This window comes from Cryptotermes secundus, unplaced genomic scaffold (assembly GCF_002891405.2).
Source record: "Cryptotermes secundus unplaced genomic scaffold, Csec_1.0 scaffold336, whole genome shotgun sequence".
NCBI lineage: Eukaryota > Metazoa > Arthropoda > Insecta > Blattodea > Kalotermitidae > Cryptotermes > Cryptotermes secundus.
The window spans coordinates 79,519-102,170 of record NW_019720567.1 but is presented as its reverse complement, the minus strand read 5'-3'; the positions used below and the strand labels follow the sequence as shown (position 1 = coordinate 102,170).

The following is a 22,652-nucleotide window of genomic DNA, read 5'->3' as shown; positions in this document are numbered from 1 at the left end:
TCGGAATCACATTTACCAGTACTCATTGGAAAATTAGTTCAATTGGCGCATTTCTGCACAATTCTTTCGCGGGCCGGATAAAATCACATCGCAGGCTGCATGTGGCCCGCGGGCCGTAGTTTGGAGACCCTTGGTCTAGATAATGTGGGACCCTCAACATCTCACAACCCTATGGGCCTTCACGGCCTGGTACAGGGATAGCTTTACTTTTTTTATTACTTTTCTGTTTTGTCCCAACAAATAGAAAACAAGTTGAGAAATGTCTCATACAGATATTACTAATGGCACTGAGGTAACAGTTTTACAACAGTCACTTGTTTTTCTTATGAATTGTTTATGAGAAGCAGGGCAAAATTGGATGTCAAGATATAAAATTCCTTCTCTAGGCATCCATCTTTCAGTTCTTGGTAAAAGTACCTGTTTGTCCACTGTGCATAATCAGGCGTCAAATACACAGCCAACCTTTATTTTTCAGAGGTAACCAAAAACTTTTGGCTGGTGGCTAATTTCCCATTCAGCTTTTCAAATTATTGCAGTCTTCCTCTGCTGCTTGTGGCACCGAGAAAATTGTGTACCTCCAAAGGCATTAACCTCAACATTTACCTTATGTCTAGCCTGAAGGAGGTTTAAGACAAAGAGTGTGCTAACATGAAGAAATTAATCTTGTTCACCATGTGAAGATAACAGCCACAGCAAGGTTCCAGAAAATAAATGATCCACCTCCTCCTGGTGATAACTATATTTGTCTGGCAACTGGATTTTGAAAAATGTTTCAACCCTCAGTGCAAAATGACTAATATTCCCATACATACTTGTGACATCCTGTTCTGAGGGACCTACCAATGTGGCTCTCTTTACCAAGTAAACAAGCATTAAGCTGTAGTGTATGTCTGTGTTAACTCACTAATGCAGTTAAGAAACAAGCTAGAAAGTGACTCATTTAACAGAACTTTGTGAATTATTCACATTTATGATTCACTGCAAAAGAGGCCAACAGACAGGAACAAACAAGCAAAGTTTCTCCCATCTTTAAATGTTTGTTTTCTTTGGATAAATAACAAAATGAAACCACTCCACACAAGCCCTGGCATCATAGCTCAGGTGGTTAGTTCCGAAAGTCACGTCATATGGGATTTGTAGTGGACAAAGAGGCACTGAGGCAGGTTTTCTCTGAGTACTTTCATTTCCCCTACCAATTCTATTTCCACCAACAGCTCCATATTCAGTAATCATCACATCATCAATGTTATATAGTCTCAATACTTATTCATTCTTTTCCTTTATTTTCCATATACCCATATAGGTAACAAACCTAGGATGTGGAAATGATCCCTTTGAAAATAGATATATTACTGTTAATAACAAATAAAAAAAAACTGTGGCATATTATCACAAGAAACTACACAAAACATAACCACAAATCTGTTATTTGTTAGACTAAATTTTTAAGTATCACTAGCTACATCACATTCTTAAACTTCCTCTATCCACTTATTAGCAACTGTTACTTATTGCTGCTACTCTAGGTCTTTAGATTTTGCATTCTGTGGGCATAAAGTGTAAGAACTCACAAGCAGAATCGACATTAACAATGAACCACCATGAAAGCCCGGAATTAGCAATAGTTACTTAACCTACCTACATGCTGTACTTCCATCTGTCATAATAATCATTTGTTCACTTGTCCAAGGAAGGGAAAAGTACACCAACTCTGGAGGTCGAGGAATAATAAGGGTTGCACTTGTGAAGGAAGAAGAGGGCTATTATCACATTACATACATATAACAAAATAAGTGTGAACTAATTGCAAAAACTACACTGGAAATGTGTCTTAACTTATAACTGACCATCTTACATAATAAAATATATTTAGGGATTTATCAGTATGTTACTTAGAAAAAATATAATAGAAAACAGATGCATAAGTCCATGTACTGTTCTCACTACTTCAAAGTTTTATAAATGACTGACTGGTGAGTATTCAACAAGCAGTCAAGGCCAATTTTTATGTAATATTCTCACCGATGCATATCGGGAAAGATGAAAACTATAATCGCACACGGAACTCATATGATGGCCACAAATCCCAAAATGTACAATTTGTTTTACTACGAAAAATGAGGGCTGGGCCATGAGAATGTAAAATAAAATACTAGGACCATGAGTAAATGATAATTTCACTCTGCATTAAATGTGTGAGACGCTATTCTCTTGTTAAATTAAATAAAACTTTCCAATGTAACTTTAAATCCGTAGTAATGAATCACACGGTGTTTAAAAAATTATCATAAACTTAATTCAAAATCTTAAAAATAAAAACGATAATGGTGTTTCCAAACCACACTAATTAAAACAAGAACGTGAGTTCCTTACCTTCATACTTATATCGTTTATGTCCACCTACAAAATGTATACAGTCTATAAGACAAAATTCTGCAATACGCCTAACGCCTCTAATACAAACATGCACAACTGAACCACCTTTCGGCTTTAGCGCGCATCAGACCACCGTTCCGAAAATAATGCATTGCAATGCAATCGAATGAATTATCCACAAGACTATCGACATTCCTATCGATAACAATCGACATGATTACTTTTAGACACTTGAATTCCACTGATGAATAATAAACGAAACTACGTCCGGAACAAATTTCGAACACTTCATGCAATGATGCTACAGACAAATATTGATGAACAGTCGAGTCGCTAAAATTGCTTGTGTCCAATAACGATACACTTAAAAGGTTCAGCATTTAATCCAATAACAAAACATAGATAAAAACATATGACTCACATCAGCATTGGCAGTGTGCAAAACATTACTTCCAACACGACAGTAAACTTTATTTTCATTTTGAAAAATAAATGTTGATACAAAAAAGGCATAGGAAATGCCCATTCGGTGAAAGAAAACTTAAAAGGTTCAGCATTTAATCCAATAACAAAACATAGATAAAAACATATGACTCACATCAGCATTGGCAGTGTGCAAAACATTACTTCCAACACGACAGTAAACTTTATTTTCATTTTGAAAAATAAATGTTGATACAAAAAAGGCATAGGAAATGCCCATTCGGTGAAAGAAAACTTTCTAGACATTTGATTAATACAGCCATCTACATTAGTCTCCTCGAACTTCGTGATAAGCGTCGCTGTCAGGCTACTGCTCCATCTATGTTCATAACCCCACTGTTGCGCTCGCTGCTTTGCATATTCTTGGAGTTTTCGGACCATGCTAGCAACTAGGGCACGACATATCGCCGTAGGAAACTAGGAAACCATGCAGATGGGAATGGGAACCACGTAAAGGTAGCAAACCCAAATGACGCTTCTATGGAACACCAAAACTGATTTAATTCCAACAATGAAGTAATTACATTTTTTTTTTAGAATTACGAAAATTTCAAGCATTATTAAAATGAACTTTCTGAAATCCGGAAATCGAAGAATAGCAACGGCTATATTATAGCTGCCCTTTGCACTGTCGTTGCTACGAGTTTGAACATGCATTTGTTAAATTCCATAAATACTACACAAAAATTCCATTTGGAGATTTCAATTCAAAGCACATAGGGAAAACATTTTCAAGGCAACAATTGGGAGTGACAGTTTACCCCAAATTAATAATGATAATGGTGTTGGGGTAGTGAACTTTGCGACATCCAATAATATGACTTAAAAATTCAATGTAAGATTTGAGGTCCCAGAAGACAGCTTTCTTCTAAAAATACAATGTTCCCAAACCAAGAACTTTCACAAATTTACTTGGACATCTCCTGATATACTCACATTCAAACTGGCCACATTTTAATAGACAGGAGCCAGCATTCAGGCGTACTTGATTTAGTATCAGTTAGTTCCACAGTCACACATACAACACTAATATTCTACAAAACTTATTAAAAGCTATTCACTTTAAAGTTCTACACTACATGTTTCAACCAATGTAGTCATTATCAGATGTTAAAAATTGTGGATGAAGAAACTGCTGTTTTTTGTATTGTTGCTTGGGTTGTTAATCTACATAGTCCCCTCCATGCACACGAGTGTCCAAGGTGATGGGTTGTGTTCCTTCCTGTTCTGTTATGTTGTGTACCTTTTTTGAAAACAAGACACACTTTCCACACAATACTGCACTCTCCTTCTCCCCACAACTTTCAATTTGTCAGCAAACAATGTGCATTGCAGTATATGTTAACTTAATTTTGCCTAAATTAGATTAAAATTCAATTGCACCTTATAAACCCATATAACAGTGGAAATCCAGTACTTATGTACATTACTATATTACCTGAGATGCCAGTGTATATATATATATATATATATATATGCACTATGAAGTGAATTTTGACTGGTTCATGAACATAATATGGTGTGGACACACTCTTCTCATTGTTGTAACACAAACAGAAATGAAACATTGTTTGGAGTAATAAAACAGATTGAGATATCTGATATTACTGACTGTTCTTAATATTGTTTTGATTACAGAGCAATGACCAAGCAGAAGAACAGATTTCAATGTATGTAACTCAGATAAATTAAAAAGAACTTCTGCAATCGGTGAATAAATGCGAGTAACAATGGCTTTCCTACAAGGACATTAAGTAATTACACATCATTTGGAGTTCTTGAGAAAAAATTAAGCTTCCATTGTATTGAAATACTCAGAAAAAATCATAGGCTTGAAGAAGTTTGTGTGCCTCTGCCAAGCAGAAATTTTAAAATAAGAATGGATTGGTAATTCAAAATGATGGTAAGGGTATTAGAAAAGTATTACTTCTACAAATTCCCAGCAGAAATAATGCAACATATTAATACAGTTTCTGCACACACACATTCCATTTACAATACATTTACATTTACATTAACCCAGTATGTTTGAATTTCCTACCGATAAAGGGATTCCGGAACTATGATGAAAATATAATCTAGTAACTTTTTAATGACAATGTAATTGTAAACGTTACTAACTGATGATAGCACATCCTGATTTGCCTTCTGGCACAGGTTTAACAATATTCATATTAAGAGTGCATCATGCAGTATAGGCGGTAGAGGCACTCAACGATAGTGATAACTAGAGTATATAGGGATTACTTAACATGTATTACTGACATCTGATCTCCGCCTTGGAAAGATATTTGAACTATGTACACACAAAGCATTAGTCATCCACCAAGCTGATGCTAAATAATGACCAATCTCTCTTCTGAACCAGTCACAAGACAGTTCATATTAACCTCAATTAATCATTGATTACCAAAGGCTAGCAATTCAACACAATCAGTGGGAAACATAGATGACATGAGATCATGCAGTGACTGCCAAGAGCTGTAAGCAAAAATATTACCTACTATCAACCCCCCACCAAAGGTTGTCCTACATTCTGCCACAACTGGGGTGTTTTTCAGATGAAGCCATTTTCACTACCATAGGATGTCACAGCTATCAAGGAATATGACACTGCCTTGGCACACAGCACACATCATGAAATTCAAACATTTCATTTAGCAAACTGACTGAAAGAGGCCACTTGGAGGACTTGGCATTGATGATACATTAATATTAAATTGCATCTTCTGAAACAGCATGAACTGGAGTCATATGACTCAGGACAGACAACAATGGTGGGCTACTGTAAACATGGTAATTAACATTTGGGTACAGTACAGGTTACAAATTTCTTTAAGAGCATTTATTATCTTCTGGGATGTAGTGTCATGTAGTCTAGCAGAAGTCTGCTAGTCCTGAAAGCTTAATCCATACATTAAATTCCCACCATAAAAACGAAGCATTTGGACATTCCACGAGATTTGTTTCTACCTTATGCCTTTAAAAACATGGAGTAAATATGTCCTGGCTTAATAGCTTCTGCAAAATACTTTTCAATAAAAACTATCATCATGAAAACTTGTCACCTATGAAGGGAAATGTTCATTTAATTACACTGTCAGTATATACACCATATACCATCAAATTGTAGGAAGACTGACGAATGATGAAATGGCAAGCATCTGGGGGAAGCAGTCATGATCACTATTGTGGCATATGTCTTGAAGGAGAGTAAAACCACAAAAGTGCAGTCAAGATAGCCGGTGCCCTTGCCAAGATTCGAACCAAGCTCCTCCAAAATACAACTCTTGGGGGGGGGGGTCCTGCTATACCAACGTGGCCAGTCAGATGAATTACTGCTATAAACCTGAGTTCACTTGTAGAAAATAAGGAACAAAAAGTGGATTATTAGATGAATACATCAGCAGGCAGATTTGACAATGGCACTTTAATTACAGATTTCCAAATACAATATACTCAGTGACTATACCATTCAGTATGACGGCTAAATATTTTTCAACTATAACTGAAATGTGACATTTGATAGTTTAAGCCAAGATTCACAGTACAGTCTTCTGATTCTGTATTTCAGCATCCCGTTGCAACTGTTCAACTTAACGTCCATTATTTATTGTCTGTCAATATTGCAACACTCTTCCATTCACCACTCAATTTTTAGTTTAACATTATACACCTTGACACTACATGTTTCGGCCACGAACGACCATCTTCAGGTGTCTTGATATGTTACAGTTATTTTATTTTTGTGGTAAACTGCTGCACTGTCTTAGTTCATGTTAAAATCACATGCTGCAGTCCTCTTTTTAAGGTAAAACCAGATAAAATCCTTTAAAGTTTCTATTATACCCAGGTTCTTTTGGTGCATATTATTTCACCTCACACGGAGTGTCGTCCATTTTCATAATTGTATGTCTGTCCAGGGTGTTTTGTCTCAGCAGCTTGCCCCTCACATTAGTAGCCTACTTTTCAGTTATGACTGCCATATGCCCCTGGTTTGCATGTTTCCTCCACAGCGTGTGGAGTACAGACAGTGTACTAGTAAAGACAACACCACACGCTGTGGAGGAAACATGCAAACCAGGGATATGGCAGTCATAACTGAAAAGTAGGCTACTAATGTGAGGGGCAAGCTGCTGAGACAAAACACCCTGGACAGACATACAATTATGAAAATGGACGACACCCTGTGTGAGGTGAAATAATATGCACAAAAATAACCTGGGTATAATAGAAACTTTAAAGGATTTTATCTGGTTTTACCTTAAAAAGAGGACTGCAGCATGTGATTTTAACACGAACTAAGACAGTGCAGCAGTTTAACACAAAAATAAAATAACTGTAACATATCAAGACACCTGAAGATGGCTGTTTGGGGCCAAAACATGTAGTGTCGAGGTGTATAATGTTAAACTAAGAATTGAGTGGTGAATGGAAGTGTTGCAATACTGACAGACAATAAATAATGGAAGTACAGTCTTCAGAGTTGAAAATGTGTAGCCTGGCATGTGGCTACCAATGTTTTGAAAGAACACACTGCCTTCATCCTCTTCCTTGAAGATGGAGGCAGTGTGCTGCTCTAAAATGCTGGTAATACCTACCAGAATCTACAATGTCATAACCCAGAAGACCGCAACATGAAACTTCTCTGTCATTAAAATCTCAAACTTCATACATTTTTACATATGTTTTTAACACTTCACATCTTTATCACAGACTTGCCAACTTGAAATTTACAATGCAAGAAATATATCAATTCACCGTTTCATTTTCTCACTACAGGTTTCCCAACTGAATCCTGTACTTCAATAAACTCCCCATTATATATATCACGTGAAAGGACTTACAAATGACAGCACCAGAAGAAATTATGTTCAAGTGAGTTACGGATTTCAATTACAATACAATACAATATAATACAATACAATCTTTACTGTAATAATAATTTTCTATTAAAACCCACAGACACACACACTACATTTACCCAACTACAGGACATCGACTATAAATGCTCAAAATGAAGGAATGTTAAGAACAATTTCGGTACCCAGCCAACATTGTATTTCATTTCACTTCATACATGAATTGCATGGCTATCTTGCCTTATATCTGAGTAAGATAAAAACGTATAATTTTCCCTGTGCCTATTTAAATAAGTACTATGCCATGAATATATGAGAGTGGATACACAGCTCCACCATTCTTAACTTTAGCATTAGGTGCAGGTGAGTGGCCAACTTCATAGCCCTGCCACTTTACACCCAGGAAAGAGCCCCCAGTACCCATTTGACAGGTGCTTGGTGAACCCAAGAGATGTTCTAGATGCTGTGGAGAAGACAAAAATCCCTTGTCCCTGCTGGCAATGAAAACCCAATTCCTCAAGAGTACAGCCTGTAGCACGATGCTACAACTGAGTCATATGGATATTATCAATAACTAGATTCCATGGTAGTAACGTGCACTGCTAAGTATTACTCTTTACTATTTTATTCTGAGTGTTGCCATGATGCCTCACGAGTCCTGTGGTCATGGTACAGAAAATCCAATTACTGCTTTAGAAACAAACTGATACTCTGTGGCTGTGCAGTTTTCTCTATATGCTAGAGTTGGCAGATGTCTATTTCCCCAGAAACCATTTATAAAATTTGATATTTTACCCATTTTCATTCATTACCAAATATAAGACAACCATGCATTTTTGAATTAAAAGAAAAGCAAAAATCCTCATCTTATAATTGTGTAAATATGCTATTCCATTACAGAATGTGATTCAATCAAACATGACAATCACACTTTTATTTAAGATTGAACTGAAACAAGTTAAAAAAGAGGCCTAAACCCTTACACTTTCTTTTGAAGAAAGTGATTTATAAAACATGTTTGTTCTTGTGAGTAACTCTGTATCACATTGGCAAAAAACTCAGATGGCTGGATCACCATTATGCTCACTAGCCTGCAAACAGAAAACACACTTCCATTACTAAGCAACTTGTCCAATGCATATGGTCCACAAAGAACAACTCAATTTATAATTTGTTAAGTTTTTTAACCTCACTTTCAAATAAAATTCCAAAGACCCATTCTCATTTTGAAGTAAATAAATTAAATCAGGGAATTAATACATAAATTCTTAACCAATATTTGTAACGGACACAAAATCTTCATAGAGGTATTTATAATTCAGTGAAGGATGCCTGGCAACTTAGAGGCAAGGCACTGCATATCAGGGAAAAAGGTCTCAGGCTCAAGACTGGCATCACCAAATATTCCATTCCCTTCTCTGATCTCTAAAATAATTTTTTATTTGGAGGGATAGTAGGCTTCAATCATGGTCCAGAGCACGCATTATGCTTCAACTCTGCCAGCTGTCATTCTATCTTCCAGACAGGAGAGTCCACCTCACAGTTGCGCCCTTTTCAGAAATGTACTCTGACACCATAATATAATGTAATACACTAGCAATAGCTGAAGACAGTCTGAGGTTTATCCTGTATTCTAGCAATGGCATAAAATACGAGTAGTTTGCATTTCCCTCCATGCCCCATAAATGGCAGAAGATAGTCTGGCTTTCCCCCCATAACACAAACAGTACACATATATATAGTTGGGTTTTCCCTTGTATCTTCAGCCCCCACAGCTGTCACAACCCCAGTGCTTTTCTTACAGAAGTAATGAGGAAAATAATTTGGCTTGGAATTGACCGATGCACATCTGTGAGTGTCTAAAACCTTCACAAGAAGGTCCCCTACCATCATGCCAAATCTGTTTAAAATAGGTGCAACACTGTGGAAATTTATAAAGAACATATACAAGCTATTCTTTATAAGCAAAACGGACAAAAACATCAATGAGATACAATATTTGGGTCCATGGTTTTCAAGCATATAGACTTCACTTAGTTCCTACCTTGATCACTGCTGAGACTGCATAAGCTGCAGCAAATCCAAGCGCAAACACTATGACATAAGGAAGGCACCCCAGTTTCACACCTTTTCTCTTCCTCATCAAGAATTCCACAATATTCATCTTCTTTTCAGAGTATGGAGGATATCTGTTCCTGCAGGAACAAGACATTAGTGAAACTTCTGTAATTTAAATATCACAAGTCATCAAGTGGAACACAGCACCAATGGCAAGGAATTACATTTCTTATGTAACTCATGGACCTGAGCCCTTCTTGAGAAGCCGCCAATTGTGCAGCTACTCAAGAATTTCCCAGCATTTTATGGAACACAAAGGTTCATTTCCATGTTCACAAGAGCACTCCACTGGTCCCAATCCTGAGCCAAATCAATCGAATCCATACCATCCCATCCTATAAGATCCAATTTAATATTGTCCACTCACCTATGCCTTGGTCTTCCCAGTGGTCTCCTTCTATCTGGCTTCCCCACCAATATCCTATATGCATTCCTCTTCAGGCCCATTCATGCTACATGGCCCACCAATCTCATTCTCCTTGGCTTGATCATTCTAATTATATTTGGAGAAGAGTATGAAGCTCCACATTTCTTACGTCAGCAGGTAAAATGTAAGAACGTTCGTTTCACTAAAGCATAGTTACTAGATCAGCTCCACTCTGAAAACTGTGGCATGTTCCAAAGGTGCAAATACAAAAGCATGCTCCAGGACAGTATGGAAATGACAGAATGTAAACTAAATACCCCACACACAGACAATGCAAATTTGTGTGTGTCTGTAAGCACAATACTTTAATAATATGCCATATTTGAGCATAAAGGACAACTGACTGCTGGGAGTATTTCAAAGAAGCAATTATAGTTTTGCTGCAGTATTCATGAAGCGAATGGTGGTCAGAAAGGACATCCAAATCCACAAATCTGTATAGCAATGCAGTGGTTAACATTCACACTTCATGTTTAAATAGTTCCATAACTGAAAATCTTGGGTTACAAATTGCCTGTTACAGATCAGGTTTCATGTGGACCCACACAATACCTCAGACAGCATGATACCTTAAAATCAGACAAGTGCTTCTTCTCACACTCTTTCCAGTTCACCATTCATGTACATACTCATATATTAACTTTTACCCCTCATATGCCATTACCTAACAACTTTCACACAATATAAACCTGACCCATATCACAAAATTCTTCATTTGTTCACTTCATAATGTTTTGGCACAGAGGTGTAATTGTATTGCAGTATACAAGTAATACAAAGGAAATTAAATTTACTTACGATACCAGCTTTTCTGCTATTGGGTTAAAGTCTTTAACAAGGCAACTCTTCTTATGTGTAAAGGTGTTGAATGTGTGAACACCGTGGTATGCTCCCATGCCACTGTGGCCAACACCACCAAAAGGCAAAGTATCAACTGAAACAGAAAATCAGCATATCCTGCTTTAAATTCTTGTTTCAAAGTAAGTGACCTGGATCATAAACAACAGTGAATAACAATACATGTTCTTAGGATATATAAAAGTATATAAGGTATGCAGTCTACACAACAACATTCTGTATTTAAGAAACAAAGAAGACACTACTGTATCAAAAAAAATAAAAATAAATGTTGATACAGTAGTGCCCTCTTTGTTTCTTAAATACAGAATATTGTTATGTAGACTGCATACCTTATGTACCTTTATATATCTATTCATAACACACAACAGGTTGCATATGTTCTTAGCATTTGTGAATTTCTAGAGCTTGTTCATTTTCTGGTATTCCAGACATAAGAGCAAGTTTTGGAAATTTGACATTTCCATTCTCACATGGGGTGGAATCTACTCAGTTTAGTCCATAAGAAAGAGCTCATCTTAATCAACGGACCCTCGGTGTGTACACACTTGTGTGTACCAGTTCACAAGAAGGGTGATAAAACTGACTAGTAATTATCGGGGGATATCACTGCTATCAACTTCATACAAAATTTTATCCAATATTCTTCTCTCAAGGTTAAGTCCAGATATAGACGAAATTATTGGGAATCATCAGTGTGGGTTCTGAAGTAACAGATCCCTGTTCATGTTACCTGCCAATTAATCTCACAGCACCTCTATTCATGTCAGTTTCCAATCAATGATAAATCATACTCATGTGATCCAACACATCAGTTCACAAGTCTTACAACTTTCTGTGATAGTTAATTGTAATACCTGACATTTTGCTGGCAGTTGTGCTTAATTCCTTTTACCATTTATATCAGGGATGGTTATTTGCTGACAAATTTCAGGAATTAGATGACAAAATTATATGAACACAGCATAAAAATAATTGGTTTTCATGTCCCATGTCCTCATTGAGAATTTTCCACATATTAGAGTTAATGTTACATTAGTCTGCACACGGCATTCTCAGGACCAGAGAACCTATCAGATGATGACAATTTCCATGTAATGCAGGTTTTTCTAATTATTAACCATCTTCATGCCATAAGTTGATTTGACCAATTTTGGGTACTAGCATTAAAACAACCGGGGCTGAAGACATCAGCTCTTTGTTAATCGTTCAGTAGAGTATTTTTCAACGAGAAGCATCAAATGTGACATACTGATGTTTCAAAAAGAAAACAGGCTTTCGTTTGATCAAAACCTGTGGCTGTCTGAAGGTCATTTGAGGTACTGTGGGTTTTTCTGTGCAACTGCACAGCTTTGGGGTTTCTTTCAGGTAGTTCTAAGTAGGGCTTGGCAGTCAAAGATTTTTCTTTTTTCATTTTGCTAATTCTTGCACAGCTTGTAGTACTAAGTTTGATAGTAAAAATTAAAGGTGTCTTCCTAGATGCTATGTTAAGCAACTTGGTATGGTTCTCTGTTGTTTACCTCCTGCATGCATGATGGTGTCATTACACGATATCCCTCCACAAGGAATGTTTTCTATCAGCAACTTCATGTCATTCTCATTTTGAGTGAAGATGTACAGAGCTAATGGTTTCTCCCTGTACCAATTAAAACATGTAATTAAAGTAACGAACAAACTACTGAGAAGGAATCGTGGGATTTCCACCACCTGCAGAGTAAATGAGAAACTACACAGAAAGGCCAGAAATATACAGTTAAACCTTCTAACATACCATATACTGCACCTAACTGCACTAAAGAGGAGACGCAGAACAAAATTATAATATATTAGCACAACTCTCAACAAAAATGGCATAAATGAAAAAATTAATTACCTTTACAGGCATGAATAAATAAAAGTTGTGGTATCTTGCATCATGAAACAAATCACAATGAGGAAACAGGACACTTAGAAGTTCATGGGAGGTGAAATAACAAGAGCAATATTCAGAATGACAGAAATATGTGGTTTCAGAACACAACAAAATGTAATCAGGTGATCAAAAGCCAAGTAAAGTATATAGATGCAACATACGAATACAGGAGAAAAATATTTAACATACACCACAGCTCATGAAGTTAAAACACGAGTCGTCATAAAGAAATTGGAAAACACAATTCACCCCTCTGAAATGAATTTACTGAGGAGCATTAATATATTTAACTAAGAAATTGTATTGCAAGGAGAAGAAATAAGAAAAATACATGAAAATTTAAAACCCAGCATACCCATTTTGTTTGTACATATAAGAACACTGAAAAGTCATAGAATTCCTGAAAACCAGTGCAATAAAGGAACAAACACTACGTAGTGTACAACTGAAAGAGGTTACACACTAAGTTTCTATGTAAACATTACATCAATTAGTTTAAGAGTAAAATACAATACTGGAGGGTCAGAGAGTCTGCATTTAAGTTTTATACATCTGGAATTTTTAATAACTTAACAGTTTGCTGTACAGCAACTTTGAAATACAGATATACTGGGCACTCAACTGAAACTGAAACTGAAACATGCTGCTTACAGTATAGGAATAGTTTTATGCATGACCATATAGGAGGGGGTTCCCTCACTGTAGGCTGCTATCTGGCTGCGAAGAAAATCCTCACATCATTCAGTAAGTGCTACAGTGTAAAAGTAGTGGTGAGGTGTACCCTTAAGTGTGTAACAAGTTATTCACTTGAGAATGTCACACATGTGGGATATATGCTTACTTACTCATGGGGCTGAACCCTTCTGGAGGAGCCGCCAATTCTGCAGCTACTCAAAAATTTCCCAACATTTTATGGAACCCGAAGGTTCATTACCATGTTCACAAGAGCCCTCCACTGGTCCCTATCCTAACCCATATCAAACCAATTAATACCATCCCATCCTATCTCTCTAAAATCTATTTTAATATTGTCCACACACCTATGCCTTGGTCTTCCCAGTGGTCTCCTTCTGTCTGGCTTTCCCACCAATTTCCTACACACATTCCTCATCTGCTCCATTCGTGCTACATGACCTGCCTAGCTCATTGCTGTGGGATATACTAGGAGACAAAAGCGGGTTAATTCTAGTAGTTATAAAATATGGAATGTTTTAATTATATTTTTATAGCAATAAGTAAAGAAGATCTACATAAGTACAGACAGTCAGTGCCTAAGCCACAAAATGCCAGTACGTTGTTCCCTGTACAAACAATAAACTACTGCCATACTGACAAAAGCAGCAAATTTACATCTCAACTAAATGCTTTGTATTCTGTGCACTAGGAGTTTCTTTATGTGAATGATCAGAGACACTCAAATCTTGCAATTTACAAGGTAAACAGGAGATGCAGGTGTGGAGAATTAAAGTGTGTAGATCAGCCTGTCACCAAGAACTGCTACAAAAGCAATACTCAGAACCTGGACAAATATATACCATCACCTGCTAAAACAACATAAAAATGTACAAGATACCCTCAACCAGATCTCAGGTCACTGCTCTTCTTGTTGGACTCACCCCCAAACTGCATCAAGGTGTCGTTCACACATAGTGAGCCACATCTCAACTGTGAAACAAGTAGGTTTTGGATAGATTTATCCTTTGAGAACACGTACATGCTTAATGGATGTTCGCTGTCAGGAAAAAACACAAACATTTCAAAATTCATGAGATTTGATATTCCCGTGGCAGTGACTAACAAGATTAATATCTTCTGGAATGTGAAAATGTTTGGCAATGTTTTATCAACATTTCAGAATAACATACTACCCCCATCTTCAGGGTATATAAGCAAGAAAGAGGCGATACACTCCTCCAAAACACTGGTAACATCTACCATACAACATGGTGTAACATATGTGGTGCAATCCAAAAGTTCCTGAAATCAATTAATAAAAACTATTACATCTCACGTGGATCTTATTCTGCACCATCACCTTCAAAGTAGTCCCCTTGGGAGAGCATACACCGATCCAAGCGTTTCTGCCACTTTTGAAATGCATCCTGGAAGTCTTTCTTTGTTAGGGTGTTTAGTGCCGTCTGCGTTTCTACTTGAATTTCCTCAACTTTATTAAATCTTCGCCCCTTCAACTTGATTTTCATCTTGGGGGAGAGAAAGAAGTCACATGGAGCTAAGTGTGGCGAGTACGGTGGGTGGCGAACAACTGCCATCTTGTTTTCAGCCAAAAATTCCTGCACAATGTAAGCCATATGCGGTCATGCGTTGTCATTCGTGCGCCACTTCTCTGGACGTTTTCTCCTCATGTCGTCCCTCAAACGCCTTAGAACATCGCGAAAGAACTCTTTATTGACTGTCTGGCCAGGAGGGACGAACTCCTTATGAACAATCCCGTCAATATAGAAAAAAAAAGAGATGAACATGAACTTAATGTTGCTCTTGACTTGTTGAGCTCTTTTTAGTCGAAGTGAAGAAGGGCTCTTCCATTGCGATGATTGCTGCTTACTTTAAGGGTCGTAGCCATAAACCCAACTTTCGTCACCAGTGACAACCTTCGAAAGAAACTTTTGATCCTTTTGAAGCTGCTGAAGTTCCCTGCAGGCTTCCAAGTGATGCTACTTCTGTTCATTTTGGAGCAGTCTAGGCACAAACTTCGCCGCAATCCTCTTGTTGACGTGTCCCATAACTTAGTCCCAAGGTGTTACAGACGTCTTGGATGGTCAGTCTACGATCTTGCAGAATCAGATCCCTAACTTTCACGACATTTTCTGGTGTGGTGCCAGTTGACGGCCATCCCGAACGATCGTCATCATCAGTCGATGTTCGGCCATTTTTGAAACGCTTACCCCAGTCGCAAGTTTGTGTCTGTCCTAACTATTGTCACCAAAAGCTTGCTTCAACATTTGGTGTGTTTCTGCAGTGGTTTTCCCAAGTTTAAAACAAAATTTTATACAGACACGCTGCTCTCTCAGGTCATCCATTGCAAAACCGCAAACTCACCGAAACACAACAATGGAAATACGTTCACCAACAATAAGCCCAACCACTCAACTCGACGCCGATGCCACATTGATTCAAGAAGGGTGTGTGGGGAGACACCTAGCAGTACTTCGATGTACTCATAACCATTCGCGCACAACATTCAAATTTCGGAAACTTTTGGATTGCACCACATACCAGAAGATGTTACTCTTCATATCTAAAAACACAACCAAAATTAGGGATGTCATCAGTGTTGACAGGGTTTGACCGAAATTGAAAATTGGAGAAACATTACTGTCTCACAGAACAGATTTTCATGAGATGTAATACTGAGCTCTCTTATTAAATTTTATGGACAAAAGTTAATTCAGATCAGTACAGGACAATCTGAATTACTTAATAAAAAAATTATAAATCTAAATTCTGAAAGAATGTTAATTTAAAATGAAAGATTTTGATTACATTCAATATATACTTCTTAACAACATCTGAAATACAAACAGATAATTTAGATAACCATTTTACATGATAATCCAAATATTAACTGTGAAAAAAATGAATATACTATATCTAGGATAAGATAGACTGTAATCTGGGGACTTCATAAAACTCAAGGTTCAGGACAGCTATTACTACAGGTAGGATGCCTGGGGTTGACTCCTGGCTGGGGCAGAAATGTTCTATGTCACTGGGTCCAGATCAATCTGGGGGGCTCGCCCAGTCACCTAATCAATGGGTACTCGAAAGCTCTTTCCCTGGACATAAAGCTGCCAGGGCATGAAGCTGACCACTTACCTCCATCTAGTGCCAAAGTTATGAATGTATGGAGCTATACCTATGCTCCCTCTTTCATCTTCATGGCATGATGCTTAATTAAACCCAGGGAGAACTTTGCCTTAACTTTCATAACATTCAAGCCAAAAAAGGATACTTTAATCACAGCAACAGTTCCACTCTAGAACAAACTTATTTGCAAGAATACTTTGTTTAACCTTCACTAAAATGACAAATATTTCTATGAAGTAACCAGCTATATATGACAACATGGTCATCCACATCTAAAACTTACTGTCAGACCTCCTAGTTCTTTCACCAGGCAATAATGTTAAATACACCAAGTACACATGACTTTGGATATGCAGTAAGTAAAGTACAGCTATCCCTGTACAAGGCCATGAAGGCCCATAGGGTTGTGAGTAAAGTCTGGATTCCATTGTATTTCACTTGCATCTTCCACTAGTAGTGAAATGTGTTAATAGTTACCGGCTCTTGATGAACCTGATGGCATCAAATGCATTATCCACATTGACAATAGGAAGAATTGGTCCAAATACTTCTTCCTGCATCACAGGGTCTGTTGGTTTTACATCAACCAAAATTGTCGGTGCAATGAACCTTTCTGAAGGGTCTGTTTCACCACCAACAGCTATTCTTCCATTGTTCAAAAATGCCACTAGTCGCCTAAAGAAAAAATACTTCTTTAAGACAGTAGTCTGCTGTTAAAAGGGACGAAAGCTCAAAAAACAATCCCATCATCTCTGAAGAACAACCAGTTCTACAAAAAAAACTGTGCCCAACTCATCTTCAGGGGTGTGTCATTAACAGATAGTGATTTAGATTATATTTTCATCAAAAAGCTGACAAATTTTATTTTCAATACATAACAGGAACCAAAATCACCATACTGAAGATACTGTTCAAAACACAGGACTTTTTTTTTCCCATAAGGTTGGCTACAAAGTATGCTGTAGCCTCAAAGATGTTCTGTACAAAGAATACTTACTGATAGTGTCTGTCAGAGATAATTCTACACAGATCAGGCGAGTTCTTGATGTTTTCACCATAAAATTCTTTCAGGGTAGTTTTTGCCTTTTCCACAAAATCATTCTGAACTTCTTTGGAACAAAGAATATAATCAGGGGCAATGCATGTTTGTCCTGCATTTGCACACTTCCCCCATATAATGCGTTTTGCAGTAATTTCCATATCCACTGTGTTATCGATGTACACTGGACTGAAATGCAATTAAGTGTACTCAGTACCAGATTTTCTGTACAAATCACAATTAATCACAACGCAGCACCATAGCTCAAGCAGTTAGTCGTTGGATTCCCACTGTGGTGGCCTGGGTTAGACCCCAGTTCTGGTCAAGTGGGATTTGTGGTGCACAAAGTGGCACTGGGTCAAGTTTCCTCCGAGAACTTCGGTGTCCCCTGCCAATCTTCATTCCACCAAATTCTCCATCATCATAATCACCCAGGGCAGGTACAATAGGCCAATCAGTGGCCGACATGCTGAGTGGACCCAGCTGGACTCCACCCTCCAATATGCGGGGGGGGGAACACTACCAAGTTCAGCTGCGACAACATTACAGCAGGACTATCAACAAGTCTCCTGTCACATGGTTAAGCAGTTGGGTAGATATGTGGATTAACTGAACAGTCTCAATGTTCAACTACAATACAGCAGCCTGTATCTACTGAGGTAGCAAGGTGAAGATATTCACGTGCAAGGCGACTGGTAAATTACGAATCCAGTTTTACTTGCTTACTTTACTAAACAGCTGGGAGTTTGGGTATTGTAGTCAGCATAGTGACTGGCTACAGGCTGGATGACTTAGGGGTCGGAGTTCAAGTCCTGGTATGGTCAAGAATTTTCTCCTCTCCACATCATCCAGACCGGCTCTGTGGTCCACCCAACCTCCTATCCAATGGGTACCGGGGATTCCTTCTCCGGGGGTAAAAGCAGAAGGGGCGTGAAGCTGACCACTCACCTCCAGCTAGTACCAATGTCAAAAAAATGTGGATCCACACATCCAATCCCCCATACACCTTCATGGCATAGTGCTTAATTTGTTACTAAACAGCTGAATCCATATATACATACACAACATGTGCCAATCAAACCATTAAAATGTGAAATTATCACTTTCAAAGACAGCAAACAATTAACCAACTTCGGTGGAGACAAATCTTTCTCAAGAAGCTAACAGTTGCTCAGCTACTCAAGAAACCAGTCTGAAGTGCACTTAATTTTTACTGTACAAGTGCTTCTTTCACTGTATGTTTATTACTGTATATGTCTGTTTATGAGACTCCACTATATTACCTTTCTATGAGAGTTTTTCTCGTGCACCAAGCAGGTTCATCTAACCAGTGCACCAAATTCCCTATACATGCCATGTAGCCAGGAGTTTGTACTGTAGTATAACAGGAGTAATGAAAAGCACTGAACAGAAGATAAAGCTCCATACTCACCTCTTGCCTCCCATCTCCAACGTAACAGGTGTCAGGTGTTCGTTGGCCGCAGCCCTCACAATTTTACCAACAGTTGTAGATCCTGTGTAAAATATATAATCAAATTGCTCCTTGAGAAGTGCTGTAGTTTCTGGTACACCTCCCAATACCACATGGAAACATTCCTGGCTCAACAGAAAGACACCTTGTTTCACCAAATGTAACCTTCTGTCTCCCCAAGATAATAGTATCTACCATTTAATTTCCCATATTCATTTTTACTGTCACATTTTCTTAAAATAAACAGAAATAAACAGTTTAATGCTGCCTTCCCTCATATCCAACCACACCAACAGACAGAGGGCAGTACATGTATCACTGCAGTATATAGCAGTATGCTGGGATCGACTTTAGTTGTCAGACAAAGCACAGCATAGAACATCTTATGGGGAATCCTGACATGAAAGTTTTAGCATTCTGTCTGACCCCACTCAGATATTTTCTCTCGGATTTTATTCACAGATTCTTGACTAAAGAACAGTCCTTCATGGATGAAACTGGCATAGTCTACAACTCTAGACTCACAAAACCATTACATTACAATTAGGCCATGGAAGAAACTGATAAATAAACAATATTTCTTACATGGCTGCAGTTGCTGACTGCCAACATCCAAAACTGACATAATAAAAACAAAATGTTACTAGATGATGTCCTACTAACAATGGTGATACAATTAAAGGGACAGTGTATGAGGCTTCAATTCATGCAAAAGGGAAGCCTGACAAAGGCTTGCATTGCAGTGCAAGACAGCAAGAGTAACCATATTGACGGAAAACCTTTTCTCTGCTTGATGCTAAATTTATATCAGAACTTACTTACCAATTAGAAATAGCAACCATCATCCTCATTGCTCCAATATCATTTAGAGGACTTAATGAGATATCCGTTTATGTACACTTTTAGACAATTCTTAAAAATCTTAGTTCATATGTGACTGATTTGAAAGTAACACAAATGATGCTCATTTTTGTTGTGAAACAACTCTTTATATATGATGTTATGCATTTCTTACAAGAAAATAACTGGAAATAAGTGGCACAGAAAACATGCCTTTCACTCTGTGGGTAATCATTCTTTTCAGTGTTTCAGGTGGAAACATAAAGTAGCAGCAAAAATGTGAATAGCTGTGAATATTGTGACATGTCACGCTAGCTGGACCCACCCCCCCGGAGCTGACGCGCCAAGCGGAGCGGAAGTTAGCCAAGTCCCAGTGTCCTGGTAGCTATGCAACGCGCGGTGACGTAAGACGGCATGAGGTAACAGCGTTGCTAGGCTATACGCAGACACTGTTACGTGGCACAGAACAACGCTGTTGACGCGGGCAACAGGTAACAGCGAACGGAATATAAGCCAGCTGAGCAGCAAGCGAGAGCCAGTGTGAGATCAACAGTTCTCCAGTCAGCAGTGAACGAGTAAAAGTGTGATAATCAGTGACAGTTTGTGATAACTGAGAATTAATTGGGAGTGTGTAACACAGTGACACTTGTATAGCTCCCGTACTGTGAAACGTGTAGTCTACTGACAATAGCGTGATTTGATTTGCGAATAGGGTTATAAATTGTGAAATCCCACAATATTGTTGTAATTAATTGTAGCCGAGATTTGTAGGTTGTTAAATAAACCAATTAACGATCTCTACGGCGTATTCATCAACCCAACACGTTACAATATTAATACAAATTCTGAAATGACTGCTGTCAGCTGAAATTACAGTTGATGTCAAACCTGACACTGGTGCCAATGATTCAGCATCATAAATTATGGAAACATGCACTTTATTTTCACACGTCTGAAAACATTAGCTAATACTGTATTACCAGCATCTCAGAAACATTATTAACAAAATAATTTATCCCGGGTAGTAAGAAATGGACTCAGAACATTGGAAGCAGATCTAGGTGCACAGTTTTTATATTCTAGTAGATAAAATTCTCATAAATGCTAGAGTAGATGAACATTCGAAAGGTTGCATGTAATCTGAATGACCACAGAACAGAGTTTCTATTGCTTACTGGTTTCTCTGAAACATGAGTACATATCTACCCAACTACATGGTGTCAGATCCCACAGCCATAACCGTGGTACATACTGCTGTGAGAAATTCCATTCTCAGGTATTATTTTGTTGTTTACAAAATCTGAACTGCCAACAATTAATCACTTGTTTATATAGAAAAGCTGTAGGTAGTACTTGTTTTGTACATCACTTACAACCAAGATGAAAACAATCATATGTTGTTGGCCTTGTTCTCTCAGTAGCAAGTCGCTTCAGCAACTGCACTATCCCTACTCTGTAAGACTACAGTATCATACAAAATTAGCTGAATAGATATGTGACAGCTGCACTTACCTTTTTTTTCCGAATCACATTAAAGTTCATATAATAAATGTAAACAACGCAGTGTTCTCACCTGATCCAGATATTTTGGAACAAGCTTCGCCATTAGTTCTGCAGATGCAGTAGCAATTTCTGATGGCTTGATAATGACACAGTTGCCTGCGGCAATGGCTCCAGAAACTGGCAAGAGAGTCAACTGAAGGGGATAGTTCCAGGCACCAATTATCAGTACTACCCCATATGGATCATTGTAGATTAACACACCATCCATAGCATTGACAAGGCTTTTTGGAGGCTGAAAATGAAACAGTCATGAGTGGTCTGAGAGAACCGATGAAAGATACCTTTGTAATGAACATGACTATTTAACCTTACCTTTTCTGGTTTTGTCCATTCATGCAGATTAAAAAGGGTATTTTTTGTTTCATTTATCAGAAATTGGATTTCAAACAATACAGCTTCTTGCTTGCTCTGCAAAATGAAGATAAACAAATTGTTATGTACAGTACAATCTTACAGGATCAAAAGCATTAAGATCTTGGGAAAGCTCCTTTTTTTTTTCAATCTGACACAATTTCTGATTATGTTTAAAAAAATGTTATCATACCAAATTTCATAACCCAAAGTCATCAGTTACTAGTAACAAAAACTTAAACATACAAATCTGACAGTCACCTTATTCATGGATTCTTCACTTAGAATAACTAGCCTTATCACACATTACACATCTTTCAGTGAACTATCATCACATAAATTTTTGAATGGCTATTTTCTTTCGTATGCTTCAATCTATAAAATATGTTGAGGATAGCATGAGCTATGAAATAGTTATATAATTCAGTGATCCATGTCTGCACTTATCTTCTACAATAACAAAGTCCAGTAGCATTCAATCTGTCAGATATAACCTGAAAAAGTTTATGCCACTGATATTTACATCA

General features: G+C 37.7%; 2 protein-coding genes across 11 annotated transcripts in view; both read right to left on the bottom strand.

Annotated features, from left to right (window-relative positions):
* The window catches only part of LOC111869000 (endoplasmic reticulum metallopeptidase 1), a 36,969-nt gene extending 34,130 nt beyond the window's left edge, over nt 1–2,839 (bottom strand). Inside the window, exon 1 of one of the 2 annotated variants that reach the window (XM_033753286.1) lies at nt 2,798–2,839. Coding sequence is in view for 1 of the 2 variants with exons in the window: in XM_023860166.2 (XP_023715934.1) it covers nt 2,374–2,379 (6 nt within the window). In the remaining variant the exon portion in view is untranslated. Of the gene's footprint in view, nt 1–2,373; nt 2,545–2,797 lie in introns of those variants that run through there. The other variant, XM_023860166.2, reaches the window with a different exon arrangement.
* A 4,708-nt stretch (nt 2,840–7,547) lies between these two features.
* The window catches only part of LOC111868902 (aldehyde dehydrogenase, dimeric NADP-preferring), a 35,347-nt gene continuing 20,242 nt past the window's right edge, over nt 7,548–22,652 (bottom strand). For 8 of the 9 annotated variants that reach the window (XM_023859994.2, XM_023860046.2, XM_033753268.1 and 5 more), the window contains 9 exons: nt 22,087–22,182; nt 21,785–22,006; nt 19,333–19,496; nt 17,859–18,089; nt 17,339–17,536; nt 14,653–14,768; nt 11,065–11,200; nt 9,766–9,916; nt 7,548–8,812 (listed from right to left, as the gene is read on the bottom strand). In XM_023859994.2, the coding sequence (XP_023715762.1) occupies nt 8,780–8,812; nt 9,766–9,916; nt 11,065–11,200; nt 14,653–14,768; nt 17,339–17,536; nt 17,859–18,089; nt 19,333–19,496; nt 21,785–22,006; nt 22,087–22,182 (1,347 nt within the window). In that variant the 3' untranslated portion in view covers nt 7,548–8,779. Of the gene's footprint in view, nt 8,813–9,765; nt 9,917–11,064; nt 11,201–12,644; nt 12,761–14,652; nt 14,769–17,338; nt 17,537–17,858; nt 18,090–19,332; nt 19,497–21,784; nt 22,007–22,086; nt 22,183–22,652 lie in introns of all 9 variants that reach the window. The other variant, XM_023860001.2, reaches the window with a different exon arrangement.